The sequence below is a fragment of the Xenopus tropicalis genome, chromosome 5 (assembly GCF_000004195.4).
Source record: "Xenopus tropicalis strain Nigerian chromosome 5, UCB_Xtro_10.0, whole genome shotgun sequence".
NCBI classification, from domain to species: Eukaryota; Metazoa; Chordata; class Amphibia; order Anura; family Pipidae; genus Xenopus; species Xenopus tropicalis.
Genome location: NC_030681.2, coordinates 30,537,440 through 30,561,229, shown reverse-complemented (window position 1 = coordinate 30,561,229; position 23,790 = coordinate 30,537,440). Strand labels below are relative to the sequence as shown.

At 41.1% G+C, this 23,790-nt stretch overlaps 1 protein-coding gene across 1 annotated transcript in view; it reads left to right on the top strand.

The window, feature by feature from the left end:
- Window positions 1-23,259, top strand: part of LOC100488029 — a 69,209-nt gene extending 45,950 nt beyond the window's left edge. Inside the window, exons 12-21 of the mRNA XM_002931745.5 lie at window positions 7,278-7,477; window positions 8,150-8,275; window positions 8,533-8,676; window positions 10,839-11,067; window positions 14,218-14,419; window positions 15,324-15,576; window positions 16,006-16,157; window positions 16,847-16,986; window positions 18,079-18,301; window positions 22,708-23,259. Coding sequence (XP_002931791.3) covers window positions 7,278-7,477; window positions 8,150-8,275; window positions 8,533-8,676; window positions 10,839-11,067; window positions 14,218-14,419; window positions 15,324-15,576; window positions 16,006-16,157; window positions 16,847-16,986; window positions 18,079-18,301; window positions 22,708-22,847 — 1,809 coding nt within the window. The 3' untranslated portion in view covers window positions 22,848-23,259. The remainder of the gene's footprint in view (window positions 1-7,277; window positions 7,478-8,149; window positions 8,276-8,532; window positions 8,677-10,838; window positions 11,068-14,217; window positions 14,420-15,323; window positions 15,577-16,005; window positions 16,158-16,846; window positions 16,987-18,078; window positions 18,302-22,707) is intronic.
- Window positions 23,260-23,790: the final 531 nt, after the last annotated feature.

The window sequence follows — 23,790 nt, the reverse complement described above, 5'->3', positions numbered from 1 at the left end:
TCTGGTATAGTCATAGCCAACATTCCACAACTTCTCCATACTTGCTTCTACTACATTCTTAACTCATGTAGCACCTTTAAAGTGCACAGCAGCCTTTTAATGTGATACAACAGCTACACATGTTCAGACTGTGTATTGGGTATATTTCTCTCAACATCCCTAAGCTGGTCAGACAATGCACATTTGGCAATCTCAAAATGCCCACCTAGAGGTGGGGGATATCAGATCGATTGTTCATCCCTTGGGCCAATTTCTTTATGGACCTCAACTGTTTTTAGAAGAACCTGGCTGTGCTTGTTCTACAACACGTTCAGAATTATACACCAAATTGACAATCAACTCTACACATTCTGGTGTGACAATATGTTGAGATGGCAATAGTCTGTATAGAAAGGACATGCAAAAGCATTTAACGCAAGACCTAAGGCCCCATTTATCTAAGCACATATATGGTCTTTCTTCACAATCTTTATAGTATGCTTCTCTCTATTGCCCTTTTATGCACTTTACCATGGCTAACATGGTATGTATTACTGTTTGGTTACACTAATTTAGTTTCAGTTTTATAGTCTTATCCTCCATTCAGTTCTTTCTCTTTTTCTCTCAACATGCTCTGCATCTCCATCCCTCTAAACTATTTCACTATATTCTCATCCCTTGCCACTTCTTATTTACTCCCCTTTCTGTATTAATTCCATCTTCTCCTCAATCAATATAAGAAGTATATTGTCATGGACATTAAAGGGCAGATTTTTCAACATTCGGATGTTCATGTTTTTAGAGTTTTTTGAAACCACGACTAAACTCATTTCTACAAAACTCAAAATGTCTAGTCATTAAAAAATATGAACTGGAAAAGCATGAATGAAAAAAGACACTTTTTTATTGTTGTGCAAATTAAAGTGTAAAGAAAAACTAATAATAATTGAACATTACTAATTGTCCCCCTAAATTTATAAACCTGCAGATAGTAAGATGGTACCCCAATTTTATCCTGTAATTGATGCTGTTTTTTTTGTGGTCCCATACAGCCAAGCGGTATTCCCCCCACCCAGATTTAATGAATAATAAACTTACTCACGCTTATGGGAGAACGTCGGTTGGGGTACCCTGCGGGGGGGGGGGTTAGGGAGCGTGGGGGATGCGGCCAGCAGGGCACCCCCAGTCCGACCCTGCTCCCCACAGATTTTACACTGCCCCCTCTGAAACATAGTTACATAGTTACAAAAATTACGGTTGCCAGGAACACCATCGTGATCAAACTAATGTCATGAAGACAATTACCATATTGACTATCGGCATGAAGAAAACTGAGGCAGTTCATTTATTTGTCAAGGAGACAATTTTGACAACTCGTAGGGAAATGCTGCCATGAAGACCATGGACAGTAGAGTATATTGTCATGTTGTCAAACAGACAGAGAATTAATTGTTATATCCATGAAGATCATGGGTGCAATTTCCATCAAATATTGCAATGTGGACCATGGAGAAATAGTTACATAGTTACATAGTTACATAGGGTTGAAAAAAGACCAGTGTCCATCAAGTTCAACCCATCCGAGTAAACCCAGCACACCCAACCCACACCTACCAATCAATACACTCACATACATAAACTATAAATACAACCACTAATACTAACTGTAGATATTAGTATCACAATAGCCTTGGATATTCTGATTGATCAAGAACTCATCCAGGCCCCTCTTAAAGGCATTAACAGAATCTGCCATTACCACATCACTAGGAAGGGCATTCCACAACCTCACTGCCCTCACCGTGAAAAACCACCTACGCTGCTTCAAATGGAAGCTCCTTTCCTCTAATCTAAAGGGGTGACCTCTGGTGCGTTGATTGTTTTTATGGGAAAAAAGAACATCCCCCAACTGCCTATAATCCCCTCTAATGTACTTGTACAGAGTAATCATGTCCCCTCGCAAGCGCCTCTTTTCCAGAGAAAACAACCCCAATCTCGACAGTCTCACCTCATAGCTTAAATCTTCCATCCCCTTTACCAGTTTAGTTGCACGTCTTTGCACTTTCTCCAGCTCATTAATATCCTTCTTAAGGACTGGAGCCCAAAACTGCACTGCATACTCAAGGTGAGGCCTTACCAGGGACCTATAAAGGGGCAAAATTATGTTCTCATCCCTTGAGTCAATGCCCTTTTTTATACAAGACAGCACTTTATTTGCTTTAGTAGCCACAGAATGACACTGCCTGGCATTAGACAACTTGTTATCAACAAAAACCCCTAGATCCTTCTCCATTAAGGAAACCCCCAACACACTACCATTCAGTAGATAGTTTGCGTTTATATTATTTCTACCAAAGTGCATAACTTTGCACTTATCAACATTGAACCTCATTTTCCAGTTTGCTGCCCAGTTATCTAATTTTGTCAAATCGCTCTGCAAAGCAGCAGCATCCTGCATGGAACTTATAGTTTTGCACAATTTAGTGTCATCAGCAAAAATAGAAACAGTACTGTCTATGCCCACCTCCAGGTCATTAATAAACAAGTTAAAAAGCAAAGGCCCAAGGACTGACCCCTGCGGTACTCCACTAACCACACTGGTCCAATTAGAAAATGTTCCATTTACAACCACTCTTTGTACTCTATCCTTCAGCCAGTTCTCTATCCAATTACAAATATTATGTTCTAGGCCAATATTCCTTAAGTTCTACTGTATTTACTATAGCATATGAATGGACATAAACTACTGATAGGACAGTAGATCTTGACCTGATGACCAATACAACACCAGAGAAGAGTGTTACTTAAAAATCATTGGATGAGACTTTATTCAGATTTATAGATTACTGCAATTTCCATGTCACGAAAAAGCACATTGCCAGTGAAGCTGCAATGGTAAACCACCGTGATGGAATTACATTTACTAAAATTAGATTCCACCCAGGAAATGTCTGGACACCTCTGGCCTTCAGTTTCCTAAAAGTCCAAGTTGTAACTGTTTTGAGTGTTTGATTTGCTCACCTTGACTAAGCACTGCCTCTCTGGAGATGAACAAATGTGCGGTGTATTGATTGTGTAAAAATTTACATCCTTCTATTTTATGTTTCACATTTTGTGCTCGGAGATCCCTGGAGGCTGTGTGCATGAATGTTGTTACTGCCAGGTCAGTGGCTTTGGTCTGAGAATAAGATTTCATCAGGTTCTGATTCATGAATAGTTTAAGCAATGCTTGAGTGACACTAAACCCGAAATTTTATTGTAGAACATTAATAATATTTTGATTAACCTTAAGTGGACTTTAAGTGGACTTTATTTATTCCAATTCTTTTAAATTACACTTTAACAGCGTGAGGCCCATTCATTAAACCACAATTTTTTTTTCAAAAAAAAAAAGTATTTTTTCTAATATATAAAAATTCGCCGCACGTCCAAAAATTGACGCCGGAGTCAAAAAAGAATAGTCGCGGGCATCAAAAGAATAGCCGCACAACAAAATAATAGCCGCGGGCGAGAAAATAATAGATGCGGGTGACAAAATAATAGCCGTGGGTGACGAAATAATAGCCACGGGTGACAAAAGAATAGCCGTGCGGCAAAAGAATAGCCGCGGGCAGCAAAAGAATAGTTGCAGGCGACAATTTTTTTTTCTCCTCGACATTTTCACCGTTTTGCGGATCTTTTGAAAGATTCACAAATTTTTGGGCGAAGACAAACGGAACAGATTCGCTCATCACTACTAATTTATCGAACTTTTCGTAATGACCACCATAACATTGTTAAAATGGTTTTCGTTAACTTCCATGAAAAAGTTGTATTTTTCGCAAAGACTACAACCATTTTAGAATTCATTCAAGCTTTGGTATAGTGACTATCTTTTGGCCAGGTTGGAGCTGCAGAGTGCCATTGAGTCCTATGGAAGGCTTCCAAAGTCATGCATTGGAGTTTCAAAGCCAGAAAGGTTTTCGGATCCGAAAATTTCATGACTTTCGGATTGCATCCACAATATTTTCATACGACCAAGAAAAGAATTTTCACGCACTTTTCGCACATCAGAAATTATTGTGGTTAGTCCAAGTTTTTTCAAAATGTGCTTTTAACTAACGAAAATTTGTGCTTTAATGAATGGGCCCCCGTGGGTGTGTCAGGCAGTGTCGGTACAAACTCATTTGCAGTTGTAGAATTTTATCCATACAAATTATGAAACTGCAGTGGTGCTTACTGTTTTGCATGGCAACCTCCCAGCCACAATAATCTTATCCCCTTTCTCTTTGGGTAAGACGTACCCTTACTAAGCCTCCTGAATATCAGTCAATTTTATATATGAGTGAAGCTTCAATGACTGCTTATATACAACAGCACAACTGAACTATGGAACAACTTGCATCCATGGAACCACAATTGAATTCTTGAATGACGCTGTGCTCCAATGCCCTGGTTTCATAATGATTTGGTCTGTTATGATTGCAATTATTCAACTGTAAAATTATTTAATATGTATGGAAGGCTCCAAGTCTAACCAAGGTTTTTCTTTTAATTTACACAATTTCACACTTCACACACTTTCAAACTCTACCCTAAACTATCCCTCACTCCTTCTTTCCCTGTCTAATACACAACAGACTTCTCCCCTCACTACTTTTTCCTCTCTCAACAAACTTTATTAGACATAACACTTGTATTAATACCCCAGCAGGTCCCATACACACATCACTTTTTTTTTTCTGTTGAACTAGTAGGCTATGATGTTTGTCATCCTATTGGGTTTAATTATTGTTTAAATCATTTTTCAGTAGAGTTAAATAGATACTGACTCCAGAAATGAAACCTTTTTTACATCTATCATAACATTGTCTTTGCATGCCGTTTATAATTTTGTCATAAAAGTAATTGCCCGATGCTTTTACATTCCCTATCTGATCCCCCATGTTCCTGTATAAGGAGGCGGCCATATTTGTGCGGCAGGAGGCCGTTAGCATTAGAAGCTATAACTGACAGGCTGAGATGGGACAGTCATGTTGGCAAAATTGTCAGGTTTAGGAATTTCAAGTAACAATTTGCAATTTGCAGCCCTATCAGAAAAGAATAGTCAGCATGACCTATAGGTAACCTTTTTATGTAGATTCATATCAGTATCAGTATAAGGTATGGGAATCCATATTACAGAAAGTCCCCTTATCTGGAAAACCCCAGGTCCAGAGCATTGTGAAAAACAAGTCCTATACCTGTATTATTATTTTATAATAAGAAAGCAAGTATAGAGCTTCATGTTTTTGTGTTTTCCTTAACCATCTTGTGATTGTCTTTTTTTAAGCAATATTTAAAAATGGAAGTTAAATCTTGCAAAAATTATTTAAAAGGTACCTGTCTCTGAAACATAAATAGCTGTTTAATAAAAGTCCTTTTTTAAAATAAAACTAAAAAACATTTTTTTTATTAAAACATCTATACCTATTATAAATCTATGTAAACATTTGACCTGTCAGTTATATATTGCCTGCTCCACCTCTGTGCCCCAGCCAATCACTTTTACTTTCCATTCTGCACTTTAACTTTTTAGATGTCACTTTTTCACCGTGTGCTGCGTGTGTGATGACTTTTACCCTTCCCGGATCCTAATTAGCATATGGGTTCGGTATTCAATGGATTTGGGGGTTCGGCCGAACCCAAAAACTGGGTTCGGTGCCTCCCTACTATTTGGTTTATTCCATGAGTATCACTAGGTTATACTGTTACCCTTAGAATAAAACGCCTGTACTGTGGTTACTAAGATTAAAATAATTCATATATTCTTCAGTTTTTTTATTTGTCTGCCTAGACTTGGCCTTACCAAGTAAAGTATTTGGCAAATAGGTATAAGGTTCCTAAATAATAGCAAAGCAAATAGCTACAAAACATATTCCATATCTTTATGAAATAAAGCAAGTGCTTTTCTGCCACTGGGATATGTGGAAAGTCTAACAGAGTGCACGCACAGGATGTTTTCTCTTGTCTATCATCAGAGAATAATCCCATGAACAGGCATGCAAGAGTGCTTTTTCACGCCAGTTGTCAGGCTCAGTTTAAGCATGTTGACTTACTTCCTGCCGCTGTGTACTTAAATAATTTGCTGTATGCTGTCAATATTGTCATTAATGGCTTGATTCACACGGGGCGGCCCATCTCTTTGTGGAGCAAGGAACATGAGTGTGAGCAGTGACACATTTTTTAAAAATACAGCTGAATATTCTGTCTGCTATATAATAAAATCCATTCATTTGATGCTGTTTGCATGGTGGGGCTCACAGGCAACACTGACAATCCATACAACTATCAATACGACTAATGAAGCATTTTGGACTAGACAGTTGGAAGGAGTCTGCCATAGGCTACATTCAGGATTTTAGTAGCCCTTCTTTGAATTGTCCCAAAATCTCCGGCTGGTTATATTAGTCTCCTTTGAATTGTCCCAAAATCTCCTGCTGCACGTCCAAAAATTGGTGCCCGCGTCCAAGAATTGTAGCAACATTTTCGCTGTTTCGCAAATCTTTTGAAAGAGTCGGGAATTTTTCGTCAAAGCGAAACGGGACAGATTTGCTCATCACTACTCTTCTCACTACTAGTACTATTTTTGCTCCACTTTTCTAGCTTGCAAGCTAGATCTGTGAGTATTTAATTACCAGTATTAGAGAACAGCAGAATATGTTGTTGCTTTATTATTATTATTATTATGATGATGGAAAGACTCTTTATCTGTAAATCTCCTGTTCCCAAGCATTATGGTTAATAAATCCTGTACCCATTCTTTATTTATAACAATGACATAACTGAACTAGAATAATCCTGAAATGACTAAAAAAAATTGAAAGAAGGGTTATAGGCCTCTCTCCAAGGGATGAATGTGCAATAATCAGGGAAAGGCCCTTCAACAATATAGGGAGTTCTTCAGTGGCAGGTATTCAGTGTTACTTCCAAACTTTCATTTTATTGGTTGATTTCAAACAGAGCAGAATTTCCAGTTTGTGGATCTGAAAGGATTTCATGATTGTTTTGCCTGAAATGAACTAAACAAGGCTATTTTGCCCCTTAAAGCCTTGTGTTTTTTTACTGCTGGAAGTCAAATAAGACCTAAGGCTGGCAGTTGGCAATCTTTATACTAATATAATTTTTTCCGCAAATCTGAAATGTAACTTTGTAATGACATAGCCTGATATTCACTGCTAAAAAGGCCTTACATGGGCAATATATGCACCATTCCCTTTACCTTCATTTTGCAGGTAAACACCTGTGCCTGATACACTCTTTCTCTTATATTCCAAAAGGCTGCAGAATCTTTGGTAGATGAAGACAAGCCGCTTACACAGGCATTCCTAAAATATATGGATGCTCTCTTCCTGAGCCCTGATAACTGGCAATACCAGTTCCACGTGGGCAGGCACTTGCTGATGCAGAGAAGACACAGAGAAGCACTCATCCTTCTGCAAAAGGCTTTGGTTCTTCAACCGGCATCTGCAATAATAAGGTGAAGGAAGTGGTTCAGGAAAGATTGCACTGTTAAAGCTGTAAAGGATACACTAAAGGACCCCAATGAAATGTTATTAGTATGGGGAATAGTGTTGCCAGCATGGTTATAAATTATCTTTCTGTACAGACAGACAGTAGGTAGGTACAATCCTTGCACAGCAGTGAGTCCTTCTAAACCTCCAGACTGGCTAGGAATCTATTATATAGAAAGCTTAAAGAAGATAAATAAAAGTCAATTGGAAATTCAGGTTTATTCAACAATTTAGGCATTGCCAGTGTTCAGACCATTCCAAGGTACAAGGTTTACAAAACTAGATCCTATTCTGTACCATACAGAAAATCTGTGTATTCATGAACATGTACCTGTAAAATCAGTCACCCTCCCAAATATATTCATTAAAAGATGAATATCACATCAATATCACATATATGTCCTTGCAGTTATAATGGAAACCTCCTATGAACTGGCCCTTAATCTTACAATAACATTTCATTTTAATAATACACTAACTGCAATAGATATTTTACAGGTTCCACTGCCAATTTAGAATATGTAAAAACAAAGGAGCTTTATTTTCTTGCATAGCTTAGTACATTTTACAGTTTATACTGTACAATATATATTCCTGATAAATTATTAATAAGGGTATATGTATATTTGCTCTGATAGGTGCTATGCTGCATTAGCTCTTCTGGAACAAGATGATAACCTAAGTTCACGAATACAGGAGTCCATTCACTACCTTCATCAGGGCATGGAGAAAATCATCACTGACCTTTTTACAGCCCAAGAAAGGTCAGTCCTTTTGGAAGAGGGAATTCTAAAGAGAAAAACCATTTATGGAATGATGATCTATACACAGTTTATCTATTCCTTTCCCTTAGATGTTGCACAAATAATAGGAAATCATAAAATAAGATAATAAATAAAATAAAAAATTATTTGCACTGGTTATCTACTGAGAGATGCCTACAAATTCAGGCTGTGTGCTGGGTGTCTCTGCAGTAAATTAAAGATACTTCATTCATATGTGGTTTTGTTTTACCTTTTAGTCCAAATCTTCTCAATGCTGAGAACCCACTTTCTCTACTTCATGTTCAGCCCCTAAGAGGATTTTTAAAACTGGGAAGATTGGTGAAGGAAACTCCGGCGCAGCCAGCAACCTGTGTCATGTCCTCTAAACAGATTCTTCACCTGTAAGTGGTGGCTTTACTTTTAAATATGAATATATGTATAACTTCTTCTTCTAGAAGTTAAACTAAAAATAAAGGCATACTGGTCATGCTTTGCAGAATTAGATTAGATGTTTACTGTTGTGTTTTCCGGTATCTAACATGAATAATGCTATCCCTAGAGTCAAGAATATAAAGAAATTTCATTGATCTTATAATGTATATTTACCCTTTAATAGCGAAAACTCAAACTGTCTTCATATGAGCCGTCAGAACAGCTTTGGAATACATGGGAACATGTACAATAATAATTAGCTCTCTGAGCAAATAATTAGTAACATGCTTTGATCAGTGCTGTCCAACTTCTGTGGTACCAAGGGCCAGAAATTTTCTGGCCTACCTACCATATTAACAAACATTTTTAAGACCATATCTACATTAATGGTGATAGCACACCAAAAAGAATAATACTTGGTACTCACTGCAGGGATATCACCTATCACTTATATGTGAAAAAAGTATATGAAGTATATTACGAAGTATATTACTTCGTACCCTTAAATTCATTCAGACATTCAGACACAGGCAGGGTAGGGCAGGCAGAGTATTGCACACACACAGGCAGCATAGGGCAGGCAGAGTATGGCACACACAAGCAGCATAGATCTGAGGTGTATACAATGCAAGGCTTACAGATGTGGACAATACAGGGGCCTACTGGTGTGAACAATACTGGGGCTTACAGCCTGAATCTGAGGTGTGAACAATTCAAGGGGCCAGTTAATTTTAGCACTGATACTATTTAAAGCTTACACAATGGTAAGCAGTCACAACAGCCAGACAGAGGGGGCACACAGAGGTGAGCCATGGCTGCCAGTTCGACAGCACTGACTTATAAGATCCAATACTTATTTAGTGATTCCCCCCTGCATATTTACTTATGCAGGTTTTTTTTAACTCATCTTCTGTTGATGAATTTTCTTTCACCCCTCTCTCATCGGTTCCCCCTTGTGCAAATATCCCTCCTCTAAATTGCTGTCATCAATACTCCCATGTGCAAATATCCCTTCTCCAAATAGTCCTCCCTTGTGCAAATATCCCTTGTTCTCCCTTTAAGCCTGTGTCACTCATCTTGCTTGCAGAAAAGCTTCCTTATACAAGCCTCTGTCTTTAACATCTTCTTGTGCAAATATCCCATCTTCATCCCACTTCAATATCTCACCTGCCTGAACCCCCACCTCTTTTCCAACTCTGGGCATCAAACAGAACTTGTACCAGCAATGTTTGTGAAAGGAAATGATCTGCAACTGGAAAATAAGCGAATCCCATTCTATGTGGGTCAGTGGTTCCCAACAATTCCTTGTCACGCATAGAAACTATTGTTTGGAGCTCAACTCTGAAAGAAAGCTGGATGTATAAATATTGATTCACTAAAACGAGCGCTATTTATAGCATGCGTTAAAAATTTTATTGCGTCTTATTTTTCGTACGATTCACTAAAAGGATACTTGCGTTAATTTAGACGCGATGCTGCTTGCGTTATTTAAGTCGCGAAGACTATTTTCGTGCGGTATTTGACGCAACGCACGCTAATTAACACAGCACACACAAACTGTCGCCGCATGCGCGCACGCCATATTAGCCATACACGCCATTATTTTCGGAAAACTACTGTTCTGAAAATGCCCATTTCCCTGCAAACTGGCGGCTGCATCATTCTAGGGCCAACACAGACTTGAATAAATCCCACTGCAAAGTCCATATTGTGTTGCCAAAAGCTCACGAACTGTACTTTTCTATAATTACCGCCTGCCCCAAGTAGGTGTTAAGTTTTGCATAGACTAATGCGATATTTAGCGCATCTAAGTGTTTGTGAATCATGCGTTAGTATTATTTCTGCGCGAGAATTAACGCAATGCGTTAAAAATAACGCATTCGGTTGCACGCTATTTAACGCACGAGATATGCGGCTTAACGCATGTGATAATACTTTAGTGAATCGCGCGTTTCTTTTCACGTCAATTTTAACGCAAAAAAGCATGCGATAACACTTAGCGACCTTTAGTGAATCAAACCTATAGTATCTTTCATTAATTCTTCATTAGATATCACAAGTAAACAAACATTATTTTTACAAATATATATTTTATTTCCTATGAGTAAAGGTAAAGGACAATGTTTTTCAGTGTTGCTGATTGGGCAGCTAAAACCCTATGCCAGTATTGGCACAGAGGTGAGGTTTCTCAGGAATTAGAATGGATCCTACTGGAGTCGTGCTTCAGCCTTCTTCAGTTCCTCACTCAGGAATCTCCAGACAATGAGGCCTGGATAAGGAAGAGATGCCAGGGAATGTCTGCGTTGTTAAACCATTCCTGCATTTCTCCATGTAAAGAACTTTTAGATATGCAGGAAAAGGTATGTGCTGTTATTTCTACCCATCTAGAGTCATAATAATGCTCATAATGTGTCATAATGTGCTGCTTTTATATGATACAGTTACATTTCAAGACACAAGAGGAGCTATATCTTACCGAAGAGAGAGTTGTGTTGGGCTTGGTTCAAAATAAAAATATTGCAGTATATTAATGGCAGCAGAGACATTAAGGCTCATTTACTTAAATGGGTCAATGTGCAATGCACCATTTGTTCCTCTTTTCCTGATTGCACCTCTTCTTTATGACCAATTCCAAAGGCACAGAGCATTGTACCTAACAATTAATGGCTCATATGAGCCAAATTTTTCTCTACTGCAAATGCAGACAGCCCAGGTCCGCAGCAGGGATCCCAGGGACAGGAAGAAGATGGCACCATAGCCCTCACTAGAATAGAACCCTAGCCTAATGTTTTTTCCAGTGAAGAAAAATGTCCTCCCAGGGTCTGATGTAGGCAGTTATAATCACTGTAACAAATTGGTTCTCTCCCAGTGAGCCCTTCAGCGGGTCGAGTACCTGTGGGTCGCAAGGAAAGTGGGCACACTGCAGGTTGCAGGTAGGCTTTATGGATGCTGGTATAGATGCGTGTCACGTGTCTGTGGGTAGTGGGTTGGGTTGTGGATTGGTTTGCAAATCGTATCTGTATTTCTTATTTTATATTATCTATATTTTACCCCTTTAAACATTTTTTTAAACATTTTTTTCTACCCACGCCAACCTGAAAGCAGGTCACAGCTCAGGTTATGGATAAAGAATTTGTGGGTCAGGTAGTGGGTCCAAGCAGGTAAAAAAGCAGGTTGCGAGTCTTGGTCATGGGTTGTGGACCGCGGGTCTGGGTTGGGTTTCAAAAATTGAAGGTCATTGTTTGAACCATTTGTAATATGGATTCAAACCTGCCACTCATGAAGACAATTTGTCACATTTGGACAGGTGTTTCCAGATATTTGCGTGAATTTCTTGAATTATGTGTGATTACACTGAGCTTTCTTTAGTTTACCATTCATGCAGTCTTTAAGGATAATGTAAATAAGAGAGTCAATGTTCCAGCTGCCACGCTGCTAAGAGCCAACCTGCTGAGCACATGTTAATATTAATCCTGTTTGTAAAACCCTGGCCCTGATGGAATCGCTTGCTTTCTATAAAACCTTTGATGTGGGTCCAGGAAAGGCAAGTCTGAGGGAAGATCCATAGGAACGCAGCGCACATATCAATCAAACCCACGTAAAGCAGATTTCAAAACTTCATGGTAGTTTTTTAATGGGTTAGTACCTCATTTTAAAGTGCATTTCATGGAAACTGATCAAACCCTGCGTTCTGAGATAAAAGCAAATAAAATGGATAATTGCTGAAGTCTTTGCAAAGTTTTACTGTTGTACGCCTAAGGTTAGCTTGACTTGCCTACTCTCATATCGCTTTAAAAAGGTTTTTTTATTGTTACCTATAAACTCTGCATAGGGTAAATAAAGGAATATTACTCTTAGGGTGTTAGCATTCTTTTATTGCTGGAGAATCTTATTTTATTTAAACCTTCCTTTGAGCGATTATAAAAAAAAATAGAGAGATTTGCATGCTGTGTGTTGTAACATACATGGTTTATATGTTAAAAAAATCACACACAGACAAGAAATAAAATCTGTTTTACTGCATGTGTGGTATCATACCCATATCCTGCCAGCGTATCGTTGGAAGAATCTATTTTAGTTTGTAAATGGGGTAAATGGTAGCATATAGGAAATAAAACAAATTCACTATGGGAAAAATATAATGCTCAGATGGACTCATATGGAAAGATCTGTGTTCTAACTTCTCTGTTCTAGACTGCAACTAAACCTGCCCACGAGTTGGGCAAGTTGAGGCCAAGAAGGTGATCCCTAAGTGCAGGTTTGGGTGGGTGGTGGTTTAAACTTCCAGCAGGTCTCCTCCTCTTTTGTGAGTGCCAGCCTCTACTCTATGGTGGCTCATCCCACCTATAGAATGAGCCATCAGGCTGGGTTTGGTGCAGGCTGGTAAGTAATCAGGTAGGTCAGGTCTTGGCTGAATGATTCCTTGCCTACCTGCTAGTAGAACACAGACTTTAGTTAGTTGTGCTCAGCATCACTCAGCCCCGCCTGTCTTCTGTTCTGAATCAAGCGCTGCTGTGCTCAGGAACACAGGGAAACCCAGATGCTACCGCCACCTGCTTTTAGCATTGCCATCTTTGCAGGCTTCTTTCTACGGGCAGGGGGTGAATAGCAATTGGCCAATCGCTGCGTCAATCTCAGCGAGTCCTGCTCAGTTTTCCTCATTTGGAAAACTGGGCAGGCAGTTTTGACCAGACAGTCTTTCCGAGAACCGGGCTGTACAGGCCAAAACCGTACAGGTGGCAACCCTACCTGCTGACCAGGCGTAGCTTCAGGTCTCCCTTCATGGCCAGCATCAATAGGAGCAGCACACTTGATCTTAAAAAATTGGGCACAGGGGTCATTCACAAACTGAACACCAGAATTAATAGGCAGTTGTGTACAATTTGTGATGAAATGCAAACACAGTTGCATTAATGTTGGCAAACTGGACACAATTGCATGCAGTGCAGTGCAGCTGCTCCATGCACATCACCCCTTTGTGACCACAATGACACTGGAATTCTGGGGGAAAAAAGAACTGCATTGTGGGCAAAAAATGGCGATTAATCTCAAATTTGCACTTTGCTCACTACATTTGCAGACATAAATGAGCCCTGACCAGTCATAGTCCATTCTATAGTCTGCTGATTAATCATGTTTCCTCAAGCCTATGCTCAAATCCAACTTTTGCTGCTGTTGTCCCTGCTCTTCTCCAGTAAGACAGACCCAGGCCCAGACTGTGATTCAAAATAGGCCCTGGCATTTCAAGTACACAGAGGCCCACAGAGGTAAACAACAGCCCTCCACAGGCACAATAAGTAGTGACTGTCCATGGCATCTTCCCCTCTGGCATTTGCCAGAATCCACAGATTGCCAGTCTGGGCCTGGCCATTGGTTTCTATTCTAGAAAGCAATGCCTACTTGTATAATTCCACAGCAAGCAGCACTCATCTGAGTTACAAGTTATTGTTTAACTGATCACTTTTTTTAGGATTGTTACTAAATGATTTCCTTTTCTTATCAATTTCCAGGTCTGCCAAATTGGAGCCATTACCTCTCCTTGCAGTAGCCCTTCCCTGTACTTGCTGGGTGTGGCACAGCTTGCCCAGTATGATAACAACCCTAGTTCTGCTGAGGGACAGCTGTCACTCCAAGATGCCATACTTAGTTTCAAAGCCAGTATCCATTTGGAGAATATGCCAACAAAAGGACCACCTCCTGCAGAACTAACAAGTAAGTGTGCCTATTGTCATATTGTCATACATCCTTCATTCATTTAGCTGCACAGTTGGGCAGTAGCCAGCTTACTTACTAGACACAGATATGTAAGTTTAGTGATTTATTTTCCAAGTTAAATATGCACAGTTAATCCCCTGTGAGCAGTAGTAAAGGTATTACAGCAAGACACACTAAATCATTCTGGCTGCTGAGCCTTCTCATGGTAGGAAAATATGTTGTTCTTAGCTATTAAAGGGAATCTCCAGCTTCCAAACCAACATTTGTTAAAGAGCCCTACATAACACAGAAATCCCTTGTATAAATATCACTGTAATCTGTTCCTTCAAAAATTATGAATAAATACCATTTTTAAATGCTGAAATCCAGCTGCAAAACAGTTCTTTTCTTTCTGCATCACTTGAAATCCTGGCAGAAGAGGAGGGAATAAAACACTGATGTTATAAATTGTAACAACTTCTCCACAGCTTACAGACAGCATGCAGGAACTACATAACCCACAGTGCATTGCACTGGGACGTCCCTTTCATTATTGACATCAAATGTGCAGGGAATTGTGGGATTGGGAGGATGCAGGCTGAAGGCAGGCTGACGGCTGTTACATTTTTTTGAGTCTCAAAGTAGTCAGCCAGATCAGCAGGAGAACAGGGGGCGGGGCTTAGGGAACTGTTCCAAAACATATTATTACACAAAAAAACTGAAAACGGCTGCATATTTTTTAATCAATGTTTATTGCAAAGTTGCTTAAAATGGTGTTTACTTTTCAAATTGTGTTTGGATGCAGTTCCCCTTTAACAGTAGAGAGCAGTGATTGGTTACTGAGTTTAACGGCATTTTTAATGTGGGTTTATAGGATTCAATATTGAATAATTGCCTGTCTCTTTTTCCTAATAATGCGCAGGTCAGAAGTGGTGGCAGGAATATAAGTCTGCCCGGGAAGAAAAAACACACAGAGTGATGCCCCAGGCTTGTGGCACAGAAAAACAAGCAGCCCCTGCAGCTCCAGGCACACAGGGACCCGCTAAAGGGAGAGGATCAGCCCCTAATTCACGCGGGGCAATCAGTGCATCTAGGCCCTCACCCGTTACAAAGAAAGCAGCTACCGTCTCTCCAGGAGGGGGTCACTCAAAAACAGGATTGGTTGGCACAAGCAGGTATAACAAGCAAGTGTGATTGGGCAATACAGAGCCATGTGTATCAGTACTCTCTTTCTGCAGTAGCTAGTGGAACCCTATAACTGACACATGCACCATAACTTCAAGTGGAACCCTCATTGCTATAAACATGCACCCAAACTGTAGTGGATTCTTAATCATTCTTTATAACAAATAGGTTTTATTACTAATTCATTTTTTCCTTATCATTTTTCAGCCAGAAATTGTTAATTAGTGTGCTTCCTCAACCCAGCTTGATAAAGAGCTTGTAGTTGCACATATTGCTGGTCCTATTTAGTGTATGACTGCCCTCTTATATTGATAGGCATTGGTCTATTTTGGGAATAAGTTAAGGATAGGATATTAAATGGGCTGATGGCAGACTGAACATTTTTGTCTCTTTTTGCAATACTTCTATTTTTCCATTAGGGGGCGGGGCACACCTAGCAAAACTGTTGTGCCTCCAAAGGCAAAAACTCCAGTGAATCCAAAAGGCTGTGCAAAGGCTGTAAAGGAAGAGCAGCAGCTCCCATCAACAGAGGATACCCCAGCACCAGAACCCAAACCTGCAGCTGTTCCAGGTCATACATGTGTGTGTGTGTGTTTGAGAGACACCAGTAATAGTGTATTATTCTCATTAACGTATTCAAGTCATATTTGTTAATACAAAAAACTAATGATACTGTATATGTATGTCACAATGGGATCTATAATCCAGAATGTAATTTACATCACCATACCTTAAGTCTGCTAAAGAACATTTAAACAGTAAATAAGCCCAATAGGTTTATTATTCCGCCAATATGTATTCATGCTTCTTAGTTGGGATCAAGTACAAGAAAATTTTATTACAAAGAAACTAGGAGATGGATTCTGAACGCTCTAGATATTGGGTTTCTGGATAAGAGATTAATACCTTCATTAAAGGAGAATTACACCCTAATAATGAATATGGCTAAAATGCCATATTTGTATACTATACTTACTGCACCGACCTAAAGTTTCAGCATCTCAACAGCAGCAATGATCCAGGATTCCAAACTTGTCACAGGAGCTCCCCATCTTGGAAAGTGACTGTGACACTGAACATGCTCAGTGCGCTCTGGGAAGCTGTTGGGAAGCTAAGCTTAGAGGGCTCTATTAAATTATCAAGCAGAAAATGAAGTTTGCCTGCCATATATGTTGATGCTACAGGGTGATCTATGTGCCAGAAACTGATCATCCCCTTTGGAATAATATTGTGTTCTGAATATTGATTTTCCTTGTGCAGAGACGTCTGCTGTCCCCGCAAGTATAAATGGCAGCTCTTACTTACATCGCCTGGGTTTAGCCAGAGCACTCACTCGTACCAAGGAAACCACATCAGATGCTTCAGCTTTTTATCAAGAAGTCATCAGAATGGCACCAGAGGTGGGTATGCCATTAAACTCAGCTTGCCTTTACCAAAATCTGTTGTAACAATCCAAGTCCAACTTTTTCCTTTAGTTTGGCCTGCTTTTATTGTTATTGCCTTATTTATAGTTAACCCCAATGTATTGTAGAACACTTTGTAAGTGTGGTGCTAGGGGGAGCTGTTGAGCAGCATGGGTTGGGGGATGCAGCAGGGTTTAGGAAGAGAGTTGGGGAGTACCAAGGTGAGAGTAGTTGCTGAGCAAGTACAGGAGGGCTATTGTACAGGGTGAGGATGGGGACTTGCCTTGGGTGCCATACTGCATTGGCCCAGCTCTGCTCTCCAGTGATAACATAGTCAGTGGGAGCAAATATTTTTTTGTGCAGATTCTGCCAGTGGAATGGAGTGGTTCAGTAAAGATGTGATTTTCTTACAATAGGAATAAAATAATTTACAGACCTTTAGCAGGGAAGATCTGTGCCCCCAATAGCCCCCCATCTTCTTTTCTGCTGATTCCCTGCACATGCTCTGTGCTGCTGTCACTTACTGAGCTTAGGGACCCACTCACAATATACTGTATATATAGAATAGAAATGTCACAATATAAGGCTGATTAGTAATTAATACAGATAATTACTACATGCCAGCTCAGAAACCAGTGCAATTAGCATCAGAACTTAATTATCAGCCCTGTAGTATCAGTGTATATGACAGGTCCATCTCATTTTCTGCTTGATAATTTGCTATGACCCCTAAGTTTATCTTCTAAACAGCTGCCCAGAGCGCACTGAGCATGTGCAGTTCACTGACACTCCTAACACAATGCAAGATGGGAAGCTCCCGGAATCATTGCTGCTTGACAGATGCTGAACCTTTCGGCTGCAGCATTAAATGAAAAGAAGAGCTACTGGGGGCATCTCTCTTCACCAATAAAGGGATGTAAATTATTTTATTCTAGTTCTATGTTAAGGTTGGCTTTTTATAGAATCAGTGTCCCCTAGCCTCAACCATGGAACTCAGCCCCAGTCCATTATTTCTTCTCCACCAAACTTTACCGTTAGCATATGCATTTAGGCATTTAGCCAGGGGTATCATTTTTTTCCTTCTTTCAGGTGCATGATGCCTACATTGAGCTAGCCGATCTGCTTGTAGCCACTGACCCCTTGGCTGCAGTAGAGGTTTACTGTCAGTACCCTGAAAAGCCAATAGAAGAACAGTCATTCGATGATGCCTTCATCCCAGGGGAGATCATGCGACTGTTAATCAAATGTGGAAAATATGATGACCCTCGTTTACCTGTCAATATGATTTCCTATGGAAAAATCATGGGAATAGGTAAGAAAAAAGCACTTTTGATTAGTGTTGTAGCAGATACTATTTCAGTTGTAATGGTTAGGGTTAATTTATACTGAAAAACTGCAGCTGAGATCAGGGCTGTATGGAAATGGCTAGGTTGCCCATAGAGGAGAAGGAAAGGCATAGTCACTGGAGGGGGGGGGCATGTCAAATTGTTAGGTACCCCCAGCAATTATAATTGCATACCTGATACCCCAGCCGGGGCTCTCTTTGCTTATAGGTTTAATCGCAAAAATCTATGGCCTTTGTTATTTCTTTACCTAAACAGGGCTAACAAACAAATTAAACATGCTCCATGCAAGGTAATAATTAGATTCCTGGAGCATAGATAATCATCCTGCATAACTGACTCCTGCCTACAAAACAGTCACAACAAATGGGGAAAGTTGTACAGTGTTGTATATTGGTAATCTGATTATCTGTATATAAAATACACAAGAGCCAGAGCCATGTTAGTTATGTCATCAGTTATAATTGGTGTAATAACTGTCACAGGCTCACTGAAACGTGTGTATATAACGTGTGTAATAAATAATGTACCCCCTGTTAAAAAATATAAGGATAGTATAAGTTACCTCAGAGTTCTATGACCTGGATAAAAGCAATTGCCTTCAGCCTTGTGTGTGTGTATATATATATATATATATATATATATATACAGCCAACTTACTACCTTTGATAGCTTTGTGCCAGTAATACTCTGCACATATGTACAGTACATGGGCCAGAAATCTAATTGCCAGTAATATTGCCATTGGGCCTCAGACTGTAAGGCAAATATTTATTACAGAAAGCTGCAACCTAAATCTTACGGCGACATAAAGTTCATTAGAATAATAAATACAAGCTGCTGTGATGTTCCTCATGCCGTTCCACCAATCCATCTGTGGTGCCCTTTGGCCCGAAGCTGCCACCAGTGGCTCTTTCAGGTTCTGGTAACCTTGGAAACCTGGCTAATAAACGTTCTAGGCAGAGGGACAGCAAAGAGCACTTACTGCTGGTAAATTATTCAAAGATCCCTAAAGGGTGTGTAGCAGAGTCAGCATTTAATGCTGCAAACACTTGTGTGCAGCGGATGCATTACAGCTAATATGCTGTGCACTATTTATCATGATTCCACCTGCCTGAACCTCCCAGCATGACTCCTGCAGTATTAGCTGCTATAGGGAGCAGCCAGGGAAAGCTTATTACAAGCGATTACTAAGATACTGTCGGAATTCTTTGCTTGGCCTCTGCTGGCCTAGATTGTCAAACTCAGAAGAGATTAGTCTTTCAGAAATTAGTATCAAGTCATGGACCGCGGCACCAAATGTGCTCCTTGCTGCCAAGTTCTGTGCTGCTCTGCCATGATAAATTGCAACCCCTTAGGCTCCAAATTGTGATTAACAATGTAGCCCTGGAATACAAACTACGGCAATGGCAGGGAGATAAACTTGGCCACTCTCACAAGCATCTAATATTTGGCTGCCTGGGTATTTGCAGGGTTGCTTGGTGCAACAATCTATTCTGATCCTGGCACTTGGCAGTGGGCACCCTCAGTAGCACACAATGGGGTGTGTTGGGCACCCTCAGTAGCACACAATGGGGTGTGTTGGGCACCCTCAGTAGCACACAATGGGGTGTGTTGGGCACCCTCAGTAGCGCACAATGGGGTGTGTTGGGCACCCTCAGTAGCACACAATGGGGTGTGTTGGGCATCCTCAGTAGCGCACAATGGGGTGTGTTGGGCACCCTCAGTAGCGCACAATGGGGGTGTGTTGGGCACCCTCAGTAGTGCACAATGGGGTGTGTTGGGCACCCTCAGTAGCGCACAATGGGGTGTGTTGGGCACCCTCAGTAGCGCACAATGGGGTGTGTTGGGCACCCTCAGTAGCGCACAATGGGGTGTGTTGGGCACCCTCAGTAGCGCACAATGGGGTGTGTTGGGCACCCTCAGTAGCGCACAATGGGGTGTGTTGGGCACCCTCAGTAGCACACAATGGGGTGTGTTGGGCACCCTCAGTAGCACACAATGGGGGTGTGTTGGGCACCCTCAGTAGCGCACAATGGGGTGTGTTGGGCACCCTCAGTAGCGCACAATGGGGTGTGTTGGGCACCCTCAGTAGCACACAATGGGGGTGTGTTGGGCACCCTCAGTAGCGCACAATGGGGTGTGTTGGGCACCCTCAGTAGCGCACAATGGGGTGTGTTGGGCACCCTCAGTAGCGCACAATGGGGTGTGTTGGGCACCCTCAGTAGCGCACAATGGGGTGTGTTGGGCACCCTCAGTAGCGCACAATGGGGTGTGTTGGGCACCCTCAGTAGCGCACAATGGGGTGTGTTGGGCACCCTCAGTAGCGCACAATGGGGTGTGTTGGGCACCCTCAGTAGCGCACAATGGGGTGTGTTGGGCACCCTCAGTAGCGCACAATGGGGTGTGTTGGGCACCCTCAGTAGCGCACAATGGGGTGTGTTGGGCACCCTCAGTAGCGCACAATGGGGGGCCCAGGCATGGTGTTGGGCACCCTCAGTAGCGCACAATGGGGTGTGTTGGGCACCCTCAGTAGCGCACAATGGGGTGTGTTGGGCACCCTCAGTAGCGCACAATGGGGTGTGTTGGCACCCTCAGTAGCGCACAATGGGGTGTGTTGGGCACCCTCAGTAGCGCACAATGGGGTGTGTTGGGCACCCTCGGTAGCGCACAATGGGGTGTGTTGGGCACCCTCAGTAGCGCACAATGGGGTGTGTTGGGCACCCTCAGTAGCGCACAATGGGGTGTGTTGGGCACCCTCAGTAGCGCACAATGGGGTGTGCTGGGCACCCTCAGTAGCGCACAATGGGGTGTGCTGGGCACCCTCAGTAGCGCACAATGGGGTGTGCTGGGCACCCTCAGTAGCGCACAATGGGGTGTGCTGGGCACCCTCAGTAGCGCACAATGGGGTGTGCTGGGCACCCTCAGTAGCGCACAATGGGGTGTGTTGGGCACCCTCAGTAGCGCACAATGGGGTGTGTTGGGCACCCTCAGTAGCGCACAATGGGGTGTGTTGGGCACCCTCAGTAGCGCACAATGGGGTGTGTTGGGCACCCTCAGTAGCGCACAATGGGGTGTGCTGGGCACCCTCAGTAGCGCACAATGGGGTGTGCTGGGCACCCTGTGCTTTCCATAGGATGGGATTAAAGGAGGTGAGACAGAGAAAGATAAATAAAGGCTGTTTGCATTGCATCCATGTGCAATAATCTCAATGTTGTTTCTGAGAAGGTGAAATCCCATATTACATCCTGGAACAGTAACCTAGGGCACCCGCCCTCCCCACAGCTACTACTTTCTCTTTCTATCTGGGACCCAAACAAGACACTTTGTCACATTTCCCTTTCTGTGCAGCCCTATACATGTCAAAGTCATATAAAACATTACACATGCATTACACTTACATTCATCCTCCCTATCTGTGTCATAATAATCATTCCCCTCCTGCAGTATGAGGAGTTATACATTGTACTATACAGAGATCCTCATTTAGCAACCAAGTGTTCCTGCTCCCTAGAGCATCAACCCAGATTAAGTAGCCAACTGCTTTGATTTGTTGAATGAAGTTAGAAGAAGAAAAGTTGAGGTCTATTTGCTTACTGCAATGGGGCAATGTTAGTAAATGAGGGTCAGAGTGTTTCATGCATAAGGAACCCCTGCCCAATAGACCTTACAAACATGGAGTGAGGTCCATCGAATTCAACGGGCAGCTAAAGCCCCAGAGAATGTTGGCCTTATAGTGGGCTGTAATATAGTAATTATCTGTATTAAGTACTAATTAGCCCTATATCATGACATTTATATTCTATATATACAGTATAGTGAGACATTTATATTCTATATATACAGTATATTGTGCCATTTATATTCTATATATACAGTATAGTGTGCCATTTATATTCTATATATACAGTATATTGTGCCATTTATATTCTATATATACAGTATATTGTGCCATTTATATTCTATATATACAGTATATTGTGACATTTATATTCTATATATACAGTATATTGTGAGTGGGTCCCTAAGCTCAGTAAGTGACAGCAGCACAGAGCATGTGCAGGGAATCAGCAGAATAGAAGATGGGGGGCTACTGGGGCATCTTTGGGGGCACAGATCTTCCCTGCTTGGGTTGCCCTGGGCTGGTACAGCAAAAACATAATGTACAATATTGCTGCACTACCTCTTAAGTTCATTTCAAGGTGAATTACCCCTATAAGAGCCATATCTTTCTGTGGGGCCTTTAGCTGCCCTATAAGTTACTTGCCGAAAGAAGAAAAAACAAAAAATGCTAATGGCAAGCATATACACATATACGGTTATTCTGCATTCCCAGAGGAACCCGATGAATCACTGCTGTTTGTTCTTACTTCAGGCTCTTTGGAGAAATACATTCATATTCTCGAAGAGAATTATAAAACAAAGATCCTTATGGACATGTATGCAGGAATCCACAACAAACCCACTGACGACAAAGATCTTCAAACCTTCTTCCGCTTTAAATGTTGGATTTAAGAAAATATCAAAGGAACTGTCCTAAATATATATAATATACAAGAGCCATGAATATACTGTACATTACTGTATATCCTTATAAACGGTGCTTAGTGATGTCATCAGTTATAATCTGTGCTTAGTGATATCGTTTTGGTCAAATGACTGAAACTTGTTTATTTTAATAAATAATGTACCCCTTTGTGAAAAATATGAGTATATCAGAAGTCACTTTGGCGTTCCATGCCCTGTAGAAAAACCTTTTATATGGTAATGAAAAGCCTTAGTTATCCTATCTTTATTTTACAATAGATGTACTTTATTAAAAAAAAAAAAATGATATAGATAGATATGCTGTTCTATCCATTGACTGTGTAAAATATTGACTAAATGGACATTTGAAATTGTAATAAATATTATATACGACACCTTACGGCTGGGTACATCATTCTTGTAATCACCTTGCAGACTATGTACTGACCCATTTGTTAATAGAGGATCTCAGCCCCTTGCCCTCCCATCTATACCTATGACCCCTTTCAACTGATGGTGGTGCTTATTCCAACCTGTGCTTTCAGCTGGCCACCGGTAGTCTGCTTGGGTGGGAAACCCTGTGGGAAAAGCCGTAGAAGTTCTATGATCAGTAATTCAGTGATCAAACCCTTGATTGATGGGGAGGGACAATAATAAGGTAGTGCCCTATTTCCCTGTCTACAACTTCAGAAGCAGAATCATGTGCTAAAATCTGATTTTCAAAAGGGCAAGTAGATTTTTTTTAGGTTTAAGTGTGAAATTTAAACATCCTAGCCATTTCCTTACATTCCTAAGTCCCCTTACCCATGTGTATTGTGCTATGATAAGCTTCAAACCCCGCCTCTTAACTGCCCTGAGCGCCAGCGGATTAGGAACGCCCTCTGTGCCCTGATGGATACAGCCTAACTGCTAGTACAAGTCCTTATATAAA